This window comes from Quercus lobata, chromosome 2, assembly GCF_001633185.2.
Source record: "Quercus lobata isolate SW786 chromosome 2, ValleyOak3.0 Primary Assembly, whole genome shotgun sequence".
NCBI lineage: Eukaryota > Viridiplantae > Streptophyta > Magnoliopsida > Fagales > Fagaceae > Quercus > Quercus lobata.
In genome coordinates this window covers 20,932,150-20,944,977 of record NC_044905.1, presented here as the reverse complement: position 1 = coordinate 20,944,977, position 12,828 = coordinate 20,932,150, and the positions used below count along the sequence as shown (strand labels likewise).

The 12,828-nt window shown below is 41.7% G+C and overlaps 1 protein-coding gene across 1 annotated transcript; it reads right to left on the bottom strand.

Annotated features, from left to right (window-relative positions):
• Positions 1–7,009: 7,009 nt before the first annotated feature.
• On the bottom strand, positions 7,010–9,263 carry LOC115960986. Its single transcript, XM_031080025.1, has 3 exons — positions 8,274–9,263; positions 7,225–8,219; positions 7,010–7,076 (listed from the first exon to the last, which is right to left on the bottom strand). Exons 1-3 carry the CDS (start codon positions 9,261–9,263, stop codon positions 7,010–7,012), a joined length of 2,052 nt encoding a protein of 683 aa, XP_030935885.1.
• Positions 9,264–12,828: the final 3,565 nt, after the last annotated feature.

The window sequence follows — 12,828 nt, the reverse complement described above, 5'->3', positions numbered from 1 at the left end:
GGTAGTTGATTTCGTACCTTACTTGTCGGTGCAGTTGGAATATGTTGTACCGATATCTAAACCAGTACAAAACACTAATATTTCCTATTGGTTTAAATACCAGTCATACCGGGGTTGTTCCAGGAAAAATAGTAGATTTCATCCAGTTAATTAGTACTGGATCGGTAACATATTTACAAACAATAAAAACTTTTCGCTCTCTCTTCTTCTCAAATCTTACTAAAGCTTTAAACGGTGAGTAGTGACACCAAAACATTAGTGAGGCTGCTGATGAAGCGTGAATTCGTCAGTCAAAGTGAGCAGATGGAACTCCTTGTCGACGCGAATGTATCCTCTATAAGGGTCACCGGTATGGTGCCTGCCACAACGCCTCCGATGCCAAAGTTAGAATAAAAAAGCACCTTATGAGATGAAAATGGAAGAACAAGATAATCCAGAGTGCTTTCTCAAAGTGTGAATGTATGTACCTTCTGTTGACAATGTGAGGCCTTTATATATGTGGCTTTGGGTGCTAGCCGTTGTGGTTGTTAATGCCTTTCCTAGTAACGCCTCTTGCCCAATAATGGGGGTTTTAATAGGTTTCCAATGGTCTACCTAGCTGATTTTGTAACTGCTCAGGTCATTGATCGACTACATTGAATGACTTCCCTACCTTCGTCAGTGATGACTGGTTTCTTCATCACTCAGGATGACTTCGTCATGAGTGTTAGCTTCGTCTAGGGGATGCAACTCCGTCATTCCCATTAGTTGCCCCACAGGTTCTGTGGTCGTCTATGACGTGTCATGAGGACCATAGAAGATGAAAAGTTTTCCTGAGCTATTTGTGACTCTTGGGGTTTTGTTCCGAATTTAATGCGTAGTGGTGGCGCTACACGCAATGTGGCCACGTGGCGCGCACTGATCTGTGGAGTTAATGGCATGACCCTTGGGTTTCCCGCTGGTTTTTCAATCGTTTTTTAGCCTTGATTTGAAACTTCTCCTCTTCTAGTTTCTTTTACTTTTCAGAAAACAAAACAAAAACTTCCAAACACTGTTCCGAGCAATTTTCTCGAAACTTCCTTCTGTCAATCTTCTCCAAACTAGTGTGCTGCGCCTTGGTGCTTCGCCATTTGTGGAGGTATGTTTTCCCTTACATGTTTTTACCTTTTCTTTCTATCTTACTGTAGTATAGCTACTGATTTTCTTTTTCTTTTCTTCCTTTGCTTTTGTTGGTCTTTGATTTTCTTGGGGATTCAGCTTGTGTTGTCCCCCTTTGCCCCTTTTTTTGTATTTCCATGGTTAATAGTTCTGAGGTTAGGATAGCTTGCCCCTCAATTTCCTTTCTTTTTCCGCGCCTAGGGGGGTCTTTGGGTGTTTTCCCACATTTAGAGAATTTTGTTTTTGAGGGTAATTGCCTGGGTGTTGTTTTGGGCGATTTGCTGCCTTTGCTTTGCCAATCGCTTAGTTGGTTCGAGAGTCTAGTGAGAGGGAGAGAGGTGATGTCTGAGGTTAGGTCTAGCGACCTCGAGACTGGGTTGTCATCTAATGGCGACCCGGTGGAGGGGGACACAGCCGTCTCTGCTCCTCGAGAGGTTAGGGCTTTTTATGCCCTCAGGGAGGTGTGTGGTTTGGATGCCGAAACTGTGAGTAGATTCAAGGATAGGTTTTAGTTTCCGGCGCAGTTCGTGTTCGTCTACCCAATGACGGGGATAGGGCCTGTCACTTTTTTCCGGGTGAGGTATGTTTTTACGAGTCGACCTTCACCTCCGGGCTTAGGCTCCCCGTCCACCCGTTCCTGATGGAACTCCTGGCCCATTTTGGTATTGCTCCGGGGCAGCTTATGCCCAACTCATGGAGGATTATGATCAATTGTACGCAAATATGGTTGGCCTCCAACGGAGACATGATCAGGGTAGGTGAACTCATCTATCTATACCGTTTGAAAGAGTCGAAGGAGTATGGGTATTATAAGTTAGTTCCTTGGGAGAGAAGAACAAGGATTATCAAGGGTTTACCTTCGTCCTTCAGATATTGGAAGTCGCGATTTTTCTTTGTGTCCGGGGATGATTTTGAGACTCAATCCAGCAATGATTGGGGCGATATCCCGAGGTTGCTTCGTCGGTGGGGAACCCCGACCTTAGGTGCGTCAGTATTTCTCCCCGTCGTTTCAGTTTTGTCACTTTTGATGCTTTATTATCACTAACTCCTTTATCTTCTATTTGGCACAATTAAGAGACGGCCTAAGCTTAAGAGCAGGCATAAGGAGCGCATCGAAACCGCGATCAGATATGCAGAGATGATTGAGAGCTGGGACGATCTGGTTGATCCCCGGATCCTTGCCTTCTACAACCTTGGACCTGACATGTCTCCTTATGTTCTTCGTAACATTGGTATTTAAGGAAAAAAAAGTAAGTACTGTCATCGTCAGTGTTGACTCTTCTCATGTACACTTCGGGTTTTCTGTTAAGTGTTTTCCTCTTGCAGAAATGACGACTAAGTTCAACAAGGACATGTACGCGAAGATGAGATCCAAGAAGGATGAGCTGCTATTAAACCTAGGGAAGAAGGCAGTGCGCGTAACCGGGAAGGGCCCTTCCGTCAATCCCCCTTGCTCAGTCACTCCCATAGTTTCTGTAACTGAAACGACGAGGACGGCTTCTCCAACCACGTCGATAGAGGAGATTCCTAATCCAGGCTCCAAAAGGCCACGCGTGACTGATAAGGAGAAGGAGAAGGTTGATTCCCGATCGTCCACAATATGGGATGACGAGAGGCTGGCTATGGATAGGGCTCATGAGGTCGTTACTCCAGCAGACTTGAGGGCCCTCTCTGACATGTCACTTAACGAGGTCGCGTCTCGTCATGTCCACAGGCTCGTCCAGGTATGGTGTTCTCCTCTCCTTTTTTTTTTTTTTTTACTGACAACTTAAGAACTTCTTCCCAGGTGTTGGGGGAGAGCCTTCATATCACCTCTGAGTATTTCACTTAGGAGGCCAAAGTGGCGTCCCTAACATCTCGGATGGAGGGTTTGGAAAGGGAGAATTCTGAGCTAAAGAAGAATTTGATCGTTTCCATGGACAAGACTACCTCTTTAAAGGCAAAGGTCAAGACCCTGGATGACGACCTCAGAGTTGAGCGCAAATTGACTCTGGAGAAGGACGAGTAGCTCCTTTCTGCCAAGGAGAAACTTAGAACAATTGCTGCCAGATCAGTTGAGGCCTTCCAGACCACTAACGAGTACAACACAGTACTTTTTAGTTGGTACTTCAAAGGCTTCGAGCTTCTCAGGAGATATCTAGTCAAACATCCTACTGAGATTGACATGGAGAGTCTAGACCTGGAGGAGGTTGATAAGGAGCTGGCGATGGACGAAGCTGCTTAACCCTCCGCTCCAGAAGGTGATGCCCCTGAGACTGCTACTGACGCCCCGGCCAGTGAAGATTCCACTGCTGATGCCTGATTTGGTTACTTAGAAAAATATTTTGTGGATGCCCATCATGTTTTGGGCCCTTTTTTTGTAAATCTAATTCTAGAAAAATTATTTGTTATCTTATTTTGAAGACAATGCTTGTGGCCCAGCATTTATGGGTTTTTAATTGAGCATACTTACTTGTTTATCAGATGTTTGAGCTATTTTACATTTGCCAACATTTTGCACTTTAGCATGGATTTTTAGCTATGATCTTTTTTCCTCCATTTGTCAATGATTTGCTGCTCAGTCCTTCCCTTAGAGGGGCTTGAACACGGCCTGAGTTTTGTCTTGATTTGTTGCAAGGTTCTTGTCTCATTTTCTTTCTTCCTCTATATTTTTTCTTGCGTGGATTCGTCGGTACTTGCGTCCATCAAAGGCGGAATTTTGTTACTTGGCCTTTTGACGTACACCCTTGCAAGGGATTTCGTCATGTCTGTGGCTTCGTTTGTAACTTACATCTGTCAAGGCGGAATCTTGTTACTTGGCCTTTTGACGTACACCCTTTCAAGGGATTTCGTCATGTCTGTGGCTTCGTTCGTAACTTACATCCGTCAAGGCGGAATCTTGTTACTTGGCCTTTTGACGTACACCCTTTCAAGGGATTTCGTCATGCCTGTGGCTTTGTTTGTAACTTAGATCCGTCAAGGTGGAATCTTGTTACTCAGCCATTCTGTGGCCTACAACCGTTTGGGGGATCGTCAGTAACTTACATCCGCCAAGACGGAATCTTGTTACTTAGTCATTGTATGTGATTGGCTAGACCTGCTTACACAAAGACATTAGATGAATAGTTCTTTTATTAATTCCAAGAGCAAACATATTCGTTTGTTACATCTAGTGGTGGTACTTCTTTAAATGTTCAATGTTCAATGTTCCATGGTCGAGGGAGTCTTTGTTTGTCCATGGTTTCCAGGTGGTAACTGCCTTGTCTTGAATAGTGAATGACGTGGTAAGGCCCTCCCATGTGGGACACAGTTTTCCTTGGGTAGGGTCTTTAGTTGCTGTGGTGATCTTGCGCAGGACGAGGTCTCCTATGTCCAGTCGTCTGAGTTTAACTCTCTTATTGTAGTATTCAGCCATCTTCAGCTGGTACTTCGTCATCTTGCTAGAGGCTCAGTCCCTTACTTCGTCTAGACAGTCCAGGTTGAGTCGCAGTTCATCGTTATTGCACTCTTCATTGAACGTCCCTCGTCTAACGCTTGTTACTTCTACTTCGGCTAGGATTACTGCTTCAGTGCCATAGGTAAGCCTGAAGGGGGTTTCTCCTGTTGGGGTTCTTGTTGTGGTTCTGTACGCCCACAGAACATTAGGTAATTCTTCTGGCCAAGCGCCCTTTGCATCGTCCAGCTTGGTTTTGATAATCTTGAGCAGCGTCCGATTCGTTACCTCCGTCTGTCCGTTTGCCTGGGGATGCCCCGGGGACGAGAACTGATTCCTGATTCCGAGGTTTGAGTAAAAGTCTCTGAATCCTTGACTGTCGAACTGCCTCCCATTATCTGATATAATCGTCAAGGGAATCTTGAACCTGCAGATTATATTCTTCCACACAAAGCTCCGGATTCTTGCCTTGGTGATTGTTGCTAGAGCCTCTGCTTCAACCCATTTTGTAAAGTAATCAATAGCAACTAGCAGGAATTTTACTTGGCCTTTACCTTGGGGCAATGGGCCGATGATGTCGATCCCCCATTGTGCAAATGGCCATGGGGAGGATATCATCGTCAGTTTCTCTGTTGGAAGCTGTTGTACATTCCCGTAACGTTGACACTTGTCACACCTCTTGAAGATTTCAGTGGCGTCCACCTGCATAGTCGGCTAGAAATAACTTGTTCGTATTACCTTATTTACCAGGGATCGGGGGCCGACGTGGTCGCCGCAGACTCCTGCATGGATCTCTTCCAGTATGTATCTAGCTTCTTCTTCGTCAACACACTTCAAGTAGGGCATGGAAAAACCTCTCTTGTATAAGGCGTCATTAAGGATCGTGAACCTGATCGCTCTCTTCTTGACCCTTTTAGCTTCTTCTGTGTTCCGAGGGAGGTACCCGTCTTGGAGGAAAGACATTATGGGTGTCATCCAGCTGTTTGCGCTCTGGACGGAAAATATTGGGACCTCTTCAATGCTGGGGTGTTTCTAGACTTCCATCGCCAAATCCATGCTAATCTCGTCTTTCTCTGACGATGCTAGCTTTGAGATTCCGTCTACCCCCATATTTTGACTTCTTGGGATCTGCATGAACTCCACTGTATCGAACTCCTGAGTCAGATGTTTCGTCAGCTTGAGGTACTTCTGCATCCTTTCCTCCTTCGCTTCGTATTCCCCTCTGATCTGCTCGATCACTAGCTTCGAATCATTTTGGATTAACAGGTTCTTAGCTCCAAGTGCCTTGCCAAGCCTCAATCCCGTCAATATCCCCTCGTACTCAGCTTCATTGTTGGTAGCTGGAAATTTTAGTTGAACCCCATATTTGAGTATCTCTCCATCGGGGGTGGTTATGATGACCCCTACTCCTCCCCTCCTTTGGGCTGACGAACCATCAGTCTGTATCATCTATCTCTCACCTCGGTCGGTAAGGCTGTCTTCGTCTGGAAGGGTGAACTCTGCGATGAAATCCGCCAGAGCTTGCACCTTGATTTCTGTTCTGGGATGGTATTCGATGTCAAATTGACTAAGTTTAATTGCCCATTGGACCATTCTTCCGGCTGCCTCAGGTTTGTTCATTGATTTCTTGATTGGTTGGTCCGTCATTACAAGGATGGGGTTTGCCTGAAAGTATTGTCTTAGCTTGTGCGAGGCCATTATTAATGCAAGCGCAATCTTTTCAATCCGTGGATACCTAGACTCAGCCCCTTGGAAGGCCTGGCTAACGTAGTAGACTAGGAGTTGCTTCGTGCCTTCTTCTCTAATCAAGGCTACACTCACTACTGAAACTGACACTACTAGGTATAAGTATAGGTCTTCCCCTTCTTTAGACGGGCTTAAGAGGGTGGACTACTCAGATAACGTTTTAGTTCTTGGAACGCTGCTTCACATTCGTCGGTCCAGGCGAAAGCCTGCTTTAAAGTCTTGAAAAAGGGTAGGCACTTGTCTGTAGCTCTAGAGACGAACCTGTTCAAAGCTGCTATCCTTCCTATGAGTTTCTGAACTTCCTTGACGGTCTTGGGTGAAGCCATGTTGATTATGGCCCGCACTTTCTCTGGGTTTGCTTCTATTCCTCTTTGGGACACCATGAATCTCGGGAATTTCCCCGAAGCTACTCCAAAAACACACTTACTTGGATTCAACCTCATCTGGTATCTTTTGAAGGTTGCAAACGTCTCCTTAAGGTCGTCCAGATGTGTGAGCTCTTTCTTACTCTTGACGAGCATAACGTTAGTAACTTGTGCCCGACTGTAGAGTCCACGAGCTGGTCTATTCTCGGTAGAGGGAAGCTGTCCTTTGGGCACGTCTTGTTCAGGTCGATGAAGTCTACACACATCCTCCATTTTCCATTTGCTTTTTTTACTAGGACGACGTTCACGAGCCATTCAGGATAGTACAATTCCCGGATGAACCCTGTCGTTAAGAGTTTGGTAACTTCCTCTGCAACTGCTTGATCTCGTTCTGGGGCGAAGGTTCTTCGTCTTTGCTGGACGGGTTTCCGTTCCGGGTTCACATTCAACTTATGCTGGATGACTTCTGGAGCTATGCCTGGCATGTCCTCGTGGCTCCATGCGAAAACATCTAGATTTTCTTTAAGGAATTGGATGAGTCTTGTTCTTATCTCGGGGCTTAACGTCGTTCCTATCTTTGTCGTCTTGTTCGCTTCTCCCTCAACCAATTCCACTGTTTCTAGGGCTTCCATTCTGTCTTCTTCCTTTTCTTCAATCATCCACGTGTGGTTCTCCTTCGCAGCCAGTACGGCTTGATAGCATTCTCTTGCCCGGACTTGATCTCCTTTTACTTCACCGACACCATTATCTGTTGGGAATTTTACCTTCAAACAGTAGGTGGACGTAGCCGCTTTCCATTTGTTGAGTGTGGGCCTCCCAATGATGACGTTGTAGGATGAGGGGCAGTCCACCACTAAGAAGTCTAGCTGACGGATCAACTGCACCGGGTAGGCCCCTACCATCACTGTCAATGTCACTATGCCCTTGGGGTATACCCTGTCTCCGCTAAAGCTGACGAGTGGAGAGTCAAAGGGGCGCAGTCTCCTTGGATCTAGCCTCAGCTGTTGGAAGGCAAGGAGGTAGATGATGTCTGCGGAGCTGCCATTGTCGATGAGGATCCTCTTGGCATTGAATCCTTCTATATTCAGCATTATGACCAAAGGATCATTGTGGGGCTGTTTCACTCCCATGGCATCTCCTTCATTGAAGGACATGTCCCGGTATGTTCGTCGTTGCTTAGACGGAGGTATGGTGTGTACACTATTTACCTGCCTCTGGCATGCCTTCTTGAGGGATTTAAATGATCCTCCTGAAAATGGCCCTCTTGTAATCGTCTTTATCTCCCCGATCACCTTGTGTAGAGGTTGGGACGGACGGTCGTCATCCCGGGAAAAGGACTCATGCTGGCTTTTATTATCGTCCCTGAACTTACTATATTCTCCCTTCTTCACATATTTCTGTAATTTCCCTTTCCGTATCAACTCCTCTATCTGCTCCTTTAGGTCTCTGCAATCTTCCGTGTTGTGGCCGTGATCTTTGTGGAATCGGTAATACTTGTTCTTGTCGCGGACATTGAGGGATGAGTGCAATGGTCTAGGCCATTTGAGATAATGCTCGTCCTTGATCTGCGTTAAAATTTTGTCAACAGGCATAACCAAAGGAGTAAATCTTACCATCCGAGGACTTTTATCATCTTTCCTCCTATTCCCGTCATTGTTCCGACGGTCCGGTCGCTCTTTCTTTTGACCCCTACGGTCGTCTTCTTTTTTTTCCTTGTCTCCTGGCTTCTTTGCATCCTTTATGGCTGCTAAAGCATCTTCAGCATTCATATACTTTTGTGCTTTCAGGAGCATTTCGGCCATCGTTTTTGGTGGATTCTTTGCGAGGGAGGCCACGAGATCTCTGGACCTCAGTCCCGCTTTGAAGGTCATCAACTGCACCTTGTCATTTGCTTCGTCCACCTCCAGAGTCTCCTGGGTGAAGCATTTGACGTACGACCTCAGAGTTTCCTTTTCTCCCTGTCTAATGGTGAGTAAGTAGTCCATCGGCCTCGTTGGACGTTGCCTCCCTATGAAATGACGCAAGAAGGCATTACTCAATTGCTCGAAGTTGTCTACGGATGAGGTCGGCAATTTCGTGAACCATTCTCTTGCAGCTCCTTTGAGAGTGGTAGGAAAGGAACGACACAATATCTTGTCAGGTGGTTGTTGAAAACCTAGAGTCGTCTTGAAGGTATTAAGATGATCCTGAGGGTCTTTGAGTCCGTCGAACGACTCAAGTTGAGGTAAGCGAAACTTTGACAATATAGGGCATTCAAGCACCGCCATGGTGAAAGGCGAATCTGTGGCCCTTACCATCCTGTCTACACTCTGATCCATCTTCTCCTTAATGACATTCCTCAGTTCATCCATCTTCTTCCTCATTTCTCGGAGGAGATCTGAGTTCTGCTCGTCTAGAGTGGTTGGCCTCTGATAGGTACTCCTCCTATGGCTATCCCTTTCTCGCTCCAAGTTACCTTTGGACCTGTTCTCTTCCTGTTGGGCCTGTTGGACCTGTTGGAGTCGTAGCTTCATTTCCTGGTTTTGCTTGGTGAGTTCTTCAATGGTGGCCGCAAGAGCTTGAACTTGCTGGGCCAAGGCTGCGGAATCTAGATTGGGTTCCATCTGAATGTAAAAGGTTGATGGAAACTATGTTCTCAAATATGAATTTGAAAATGTCATTCCCATAGACGGCACCAAATTGATGAAGCGTGAATTCGTCAGTCAAAGTGGGCAAATGGAACTCCTTGTCGGCGCGAATGTATCCTCTATAAGGGTCACCGGTGTGGTGCCTGCCACAACGCCTCCGATGCCAAAGTTAGAATAAAAAAGCATCTTATGAGATGAAAATGGAAGAACAAGATAATCCAGAGTGCTTTCTCAAAGTGTGAATGTATGTACCTTTTGTTGACAATGTGAGGCTTTATATATGTGGCTTTGGGTGCTAGCCGTTGTGGTTGTTAATGCCTTTCCTAGTAACGCCTCTTGCCCAATAATGGGGCTTTTAATAGGTTCCCAACGGTCTGTCTGGCTGATTTTGTAACTGCCCAGGTCATTGATCGACTACATTGAATGACTTCCCTACCTTCATCAGTGATGACTGGTTTCTTCGTCACTCAGGACGACTTCGTCATGAGTGTTAGTTTCGTCATGAGTGTTAGCTTCGTCTAGGGGATGCAACCTCGTCATTCCCATCAGCTGCGATTCTTAATTTTGATAAACAAAGTGTAAAAAGAGAGAAAAAGAGAAATTTGGTGAAGCTATGAGAGAGAGATCTAAAAAAATGTAGAAGAGGAAGAGACCGAAAAGATAAAAGAATTTGAAAAGTTGTAGGGATTAGATTTGGTAGTAAACATGTGAAGGTAAATGACCAAAGAGATAATTTTTTTATAAAACAATTTGTGAAGGGAAAATGCTAAAACCACAACTTTTGCCACAATTTGCTTATGTGGCAAGTTGTGAATGGTAGAGTTATGGACCCACCGCTCAAGACTTGCCACATGAGCAAGTTGTGTCAAGAGTTGTGGCCTTAGCATTACTCTTTGTGAAATGATAATGACACCTTGGAACTTGTAAAATGACATGTTGTTACTACCTACTTTCTTTTTTCTTTTTTTTCTTTTTTTTCTTTTTTTTTTTAATTTAGAAACATTGTTACTTGTTAAATGATAGGCGTGTGAAGTAAAAGAAAAAAAAATCATTTAAGTTAGGGGGAAAAACGGTAAAAGTAAAAAAATAAAATTATAATATATATGTGTGTGTGCGTGCGTGTGTGGGTGTTTGTGTGTGTGTGGGGGTATGAACACAAATTAAAATAAAAGTGTCAAAACTATACTAAATGGTTCATAAATTACTAAAAGAAAAAATTAGTCATGTAAAAATTTATTTGGTAGAGATTTTTTTTAAAGGTTATTTGGTAGAGATGTATAATATATATTATTAAAATTATTTATATGAAAATAATTATTATCATATACAATTATATATTTATGAAAATAGAGGTAATCTTAAAACGGTACATTGGTATTGATTATTATTGAAATATATAATTTTTTTGGCCAAACTGAAATGGTCATCGGTATGAAATTGACTCCATTGAGTAAAACAATTCATTTGGTATCAAGAAACCTCAATTTGCTATGTTCAACTCACTAAATGACAAGAGCATAAAGTAGATACACAAGCAAGTTAGTTTCTTTGAATGTATTAGATTTGTACAAAGAAATTAAGGGGTCGATTGGTTGAGGAGAAAAGTGGGATGATTTATGAGGAGAAGAGAAAATAGGGGAAGAAAAGTGTATTTAGTTGAGAAGGAGAGAGGGAAGTGAAAATGGTAGGGCTCGAAAATTTTTCTCCTGGGGCCCACCATTTAGGGTGAAATGGCATTTCTCCCCAATTTGGGGAGAAAATGGGGGGAGTGGGTTTGATGGGAAGTTACCCATCTGTCCTCACTCCTATAACTTATTCTTTTCTTTTTTAAATTTTCAAACAATATTACATTTAGGTTTTTTTTTTTTTTCCTTATATATTATTAAATTTCTTTCTTTTTACTAGGGGTATAGGAATAAATTTCTACAATCTATATTTTCTATCCTCTTTTTTTTTTTCCCATCAACTAAATAATTTTTTTTTCTTTCTATATCTCTACTTTTTCACCCCAACCAAACGAACCTTAAAGGAGAAGGATTTTCAGTTAGACATAAAGAAGAGAAGTCTTATGAAAGGCTAACTTGTTGTACAATTAATACTTAATGAGTTAAAAATTCTTTTAAATGAAAATAAATTGTTTACCATATGTGAATTGCAATTAATATCATAAGAGTGATTATTCAAAACTCTTTTCATAAGTGGCAATTAATATCATAAGAGTGTACACAACGTTTTCACAACTTTTATAATAAATTATAAGTGGCAAGTTGTTATTGATTGTTACAAGTGGGCAAAAAAGTAATTTTAATTGTGAGTTCAAATTAGAATCAATAACAATTTACCACATATGATTTGTTATAAAAATATTGTGGATATGACACCTCTCCTCATATACTAATGAGTATTGCTGATTAAATTCATTGTAGGGTCCTTATGTTAAGGAGAATTCCCTCAAAAAAAAAAAAAAATGTTATAAGAATCGCTCATGAAGCATTGAATAATTGTCTATTATGAAGGTCCGTAAAACTAATGAACTTATAGTTATTATAAATGTTCAAAACTGTTAAATTCATGGTCTACATGCTCCAAACCTTAGTTTAAAGGGCTAAGGTAGAAATTATGTAGAATTCTACATCTTCCTTACCAACTAAATTTTACTGGCTAGAAATGGTCTTTTTAATTGCCAACGTTTGGAGCTGTCAAAATGCAAAATTAAATGAGTTTAACAATATATTTAAACCAAAATCATTTTTTACTATTTTTTTTAATAGGATTCTTGCTTACTATTATAAAGGCAAATTGCAATGAATGCAACAAAAATACATAATAATTTCATAATATTTCTAAATTAGTCTACCACTTTACACATGGGTCCACCATATTATGCAATTTATTTATTTTATTGACCAATATATAAAGTAATAGGCTAATTTTGAAATGTTGTGAATTTGTTATATATTTTTATTGTATCCCTAGGACTCTTAAAAGGTCCACACAACTAATAAATTTATAGTCATTAGAAAGGTTCAATCTTCTCAATAAATAAATAAATAAATAAAAAAATAGAAAGGTTCAAAATCATTAATTTCATAGTCTTCATGATGCATTCAAATCTTAGTGTATGTAGAAATTATACTTTTTCCATAAGTGTTTCACCTTACTTAATAACTTCATTTTAGTAGATATGTTCTTCTTAATTAAGTTGCCAAAATTTACAAGAAGTTTAAAAGACAACATTAAATGATTTAATAATAATTTAAATTAGCAATAAATTATTTACCATTTTTCTTTGTTGAGCTTTAAATAATTTACCATATAGGTGTTTGAATTACTGTATCACAATTAAAATTGCTAACTATTGTTGTAAATGTTCACAAAACTAATAAATTTATATTCATTATGAAGGCTAAAAATCATTAAATTCGTAGTGTTCATAGATCGAAAATTATATTTACAACATTTTTACAAACAGTAGATGTGGCTTTAGCATTTTCCAAATAATGTTATAAAATATTTTGTGGTTGTAACATTACTTTTATGA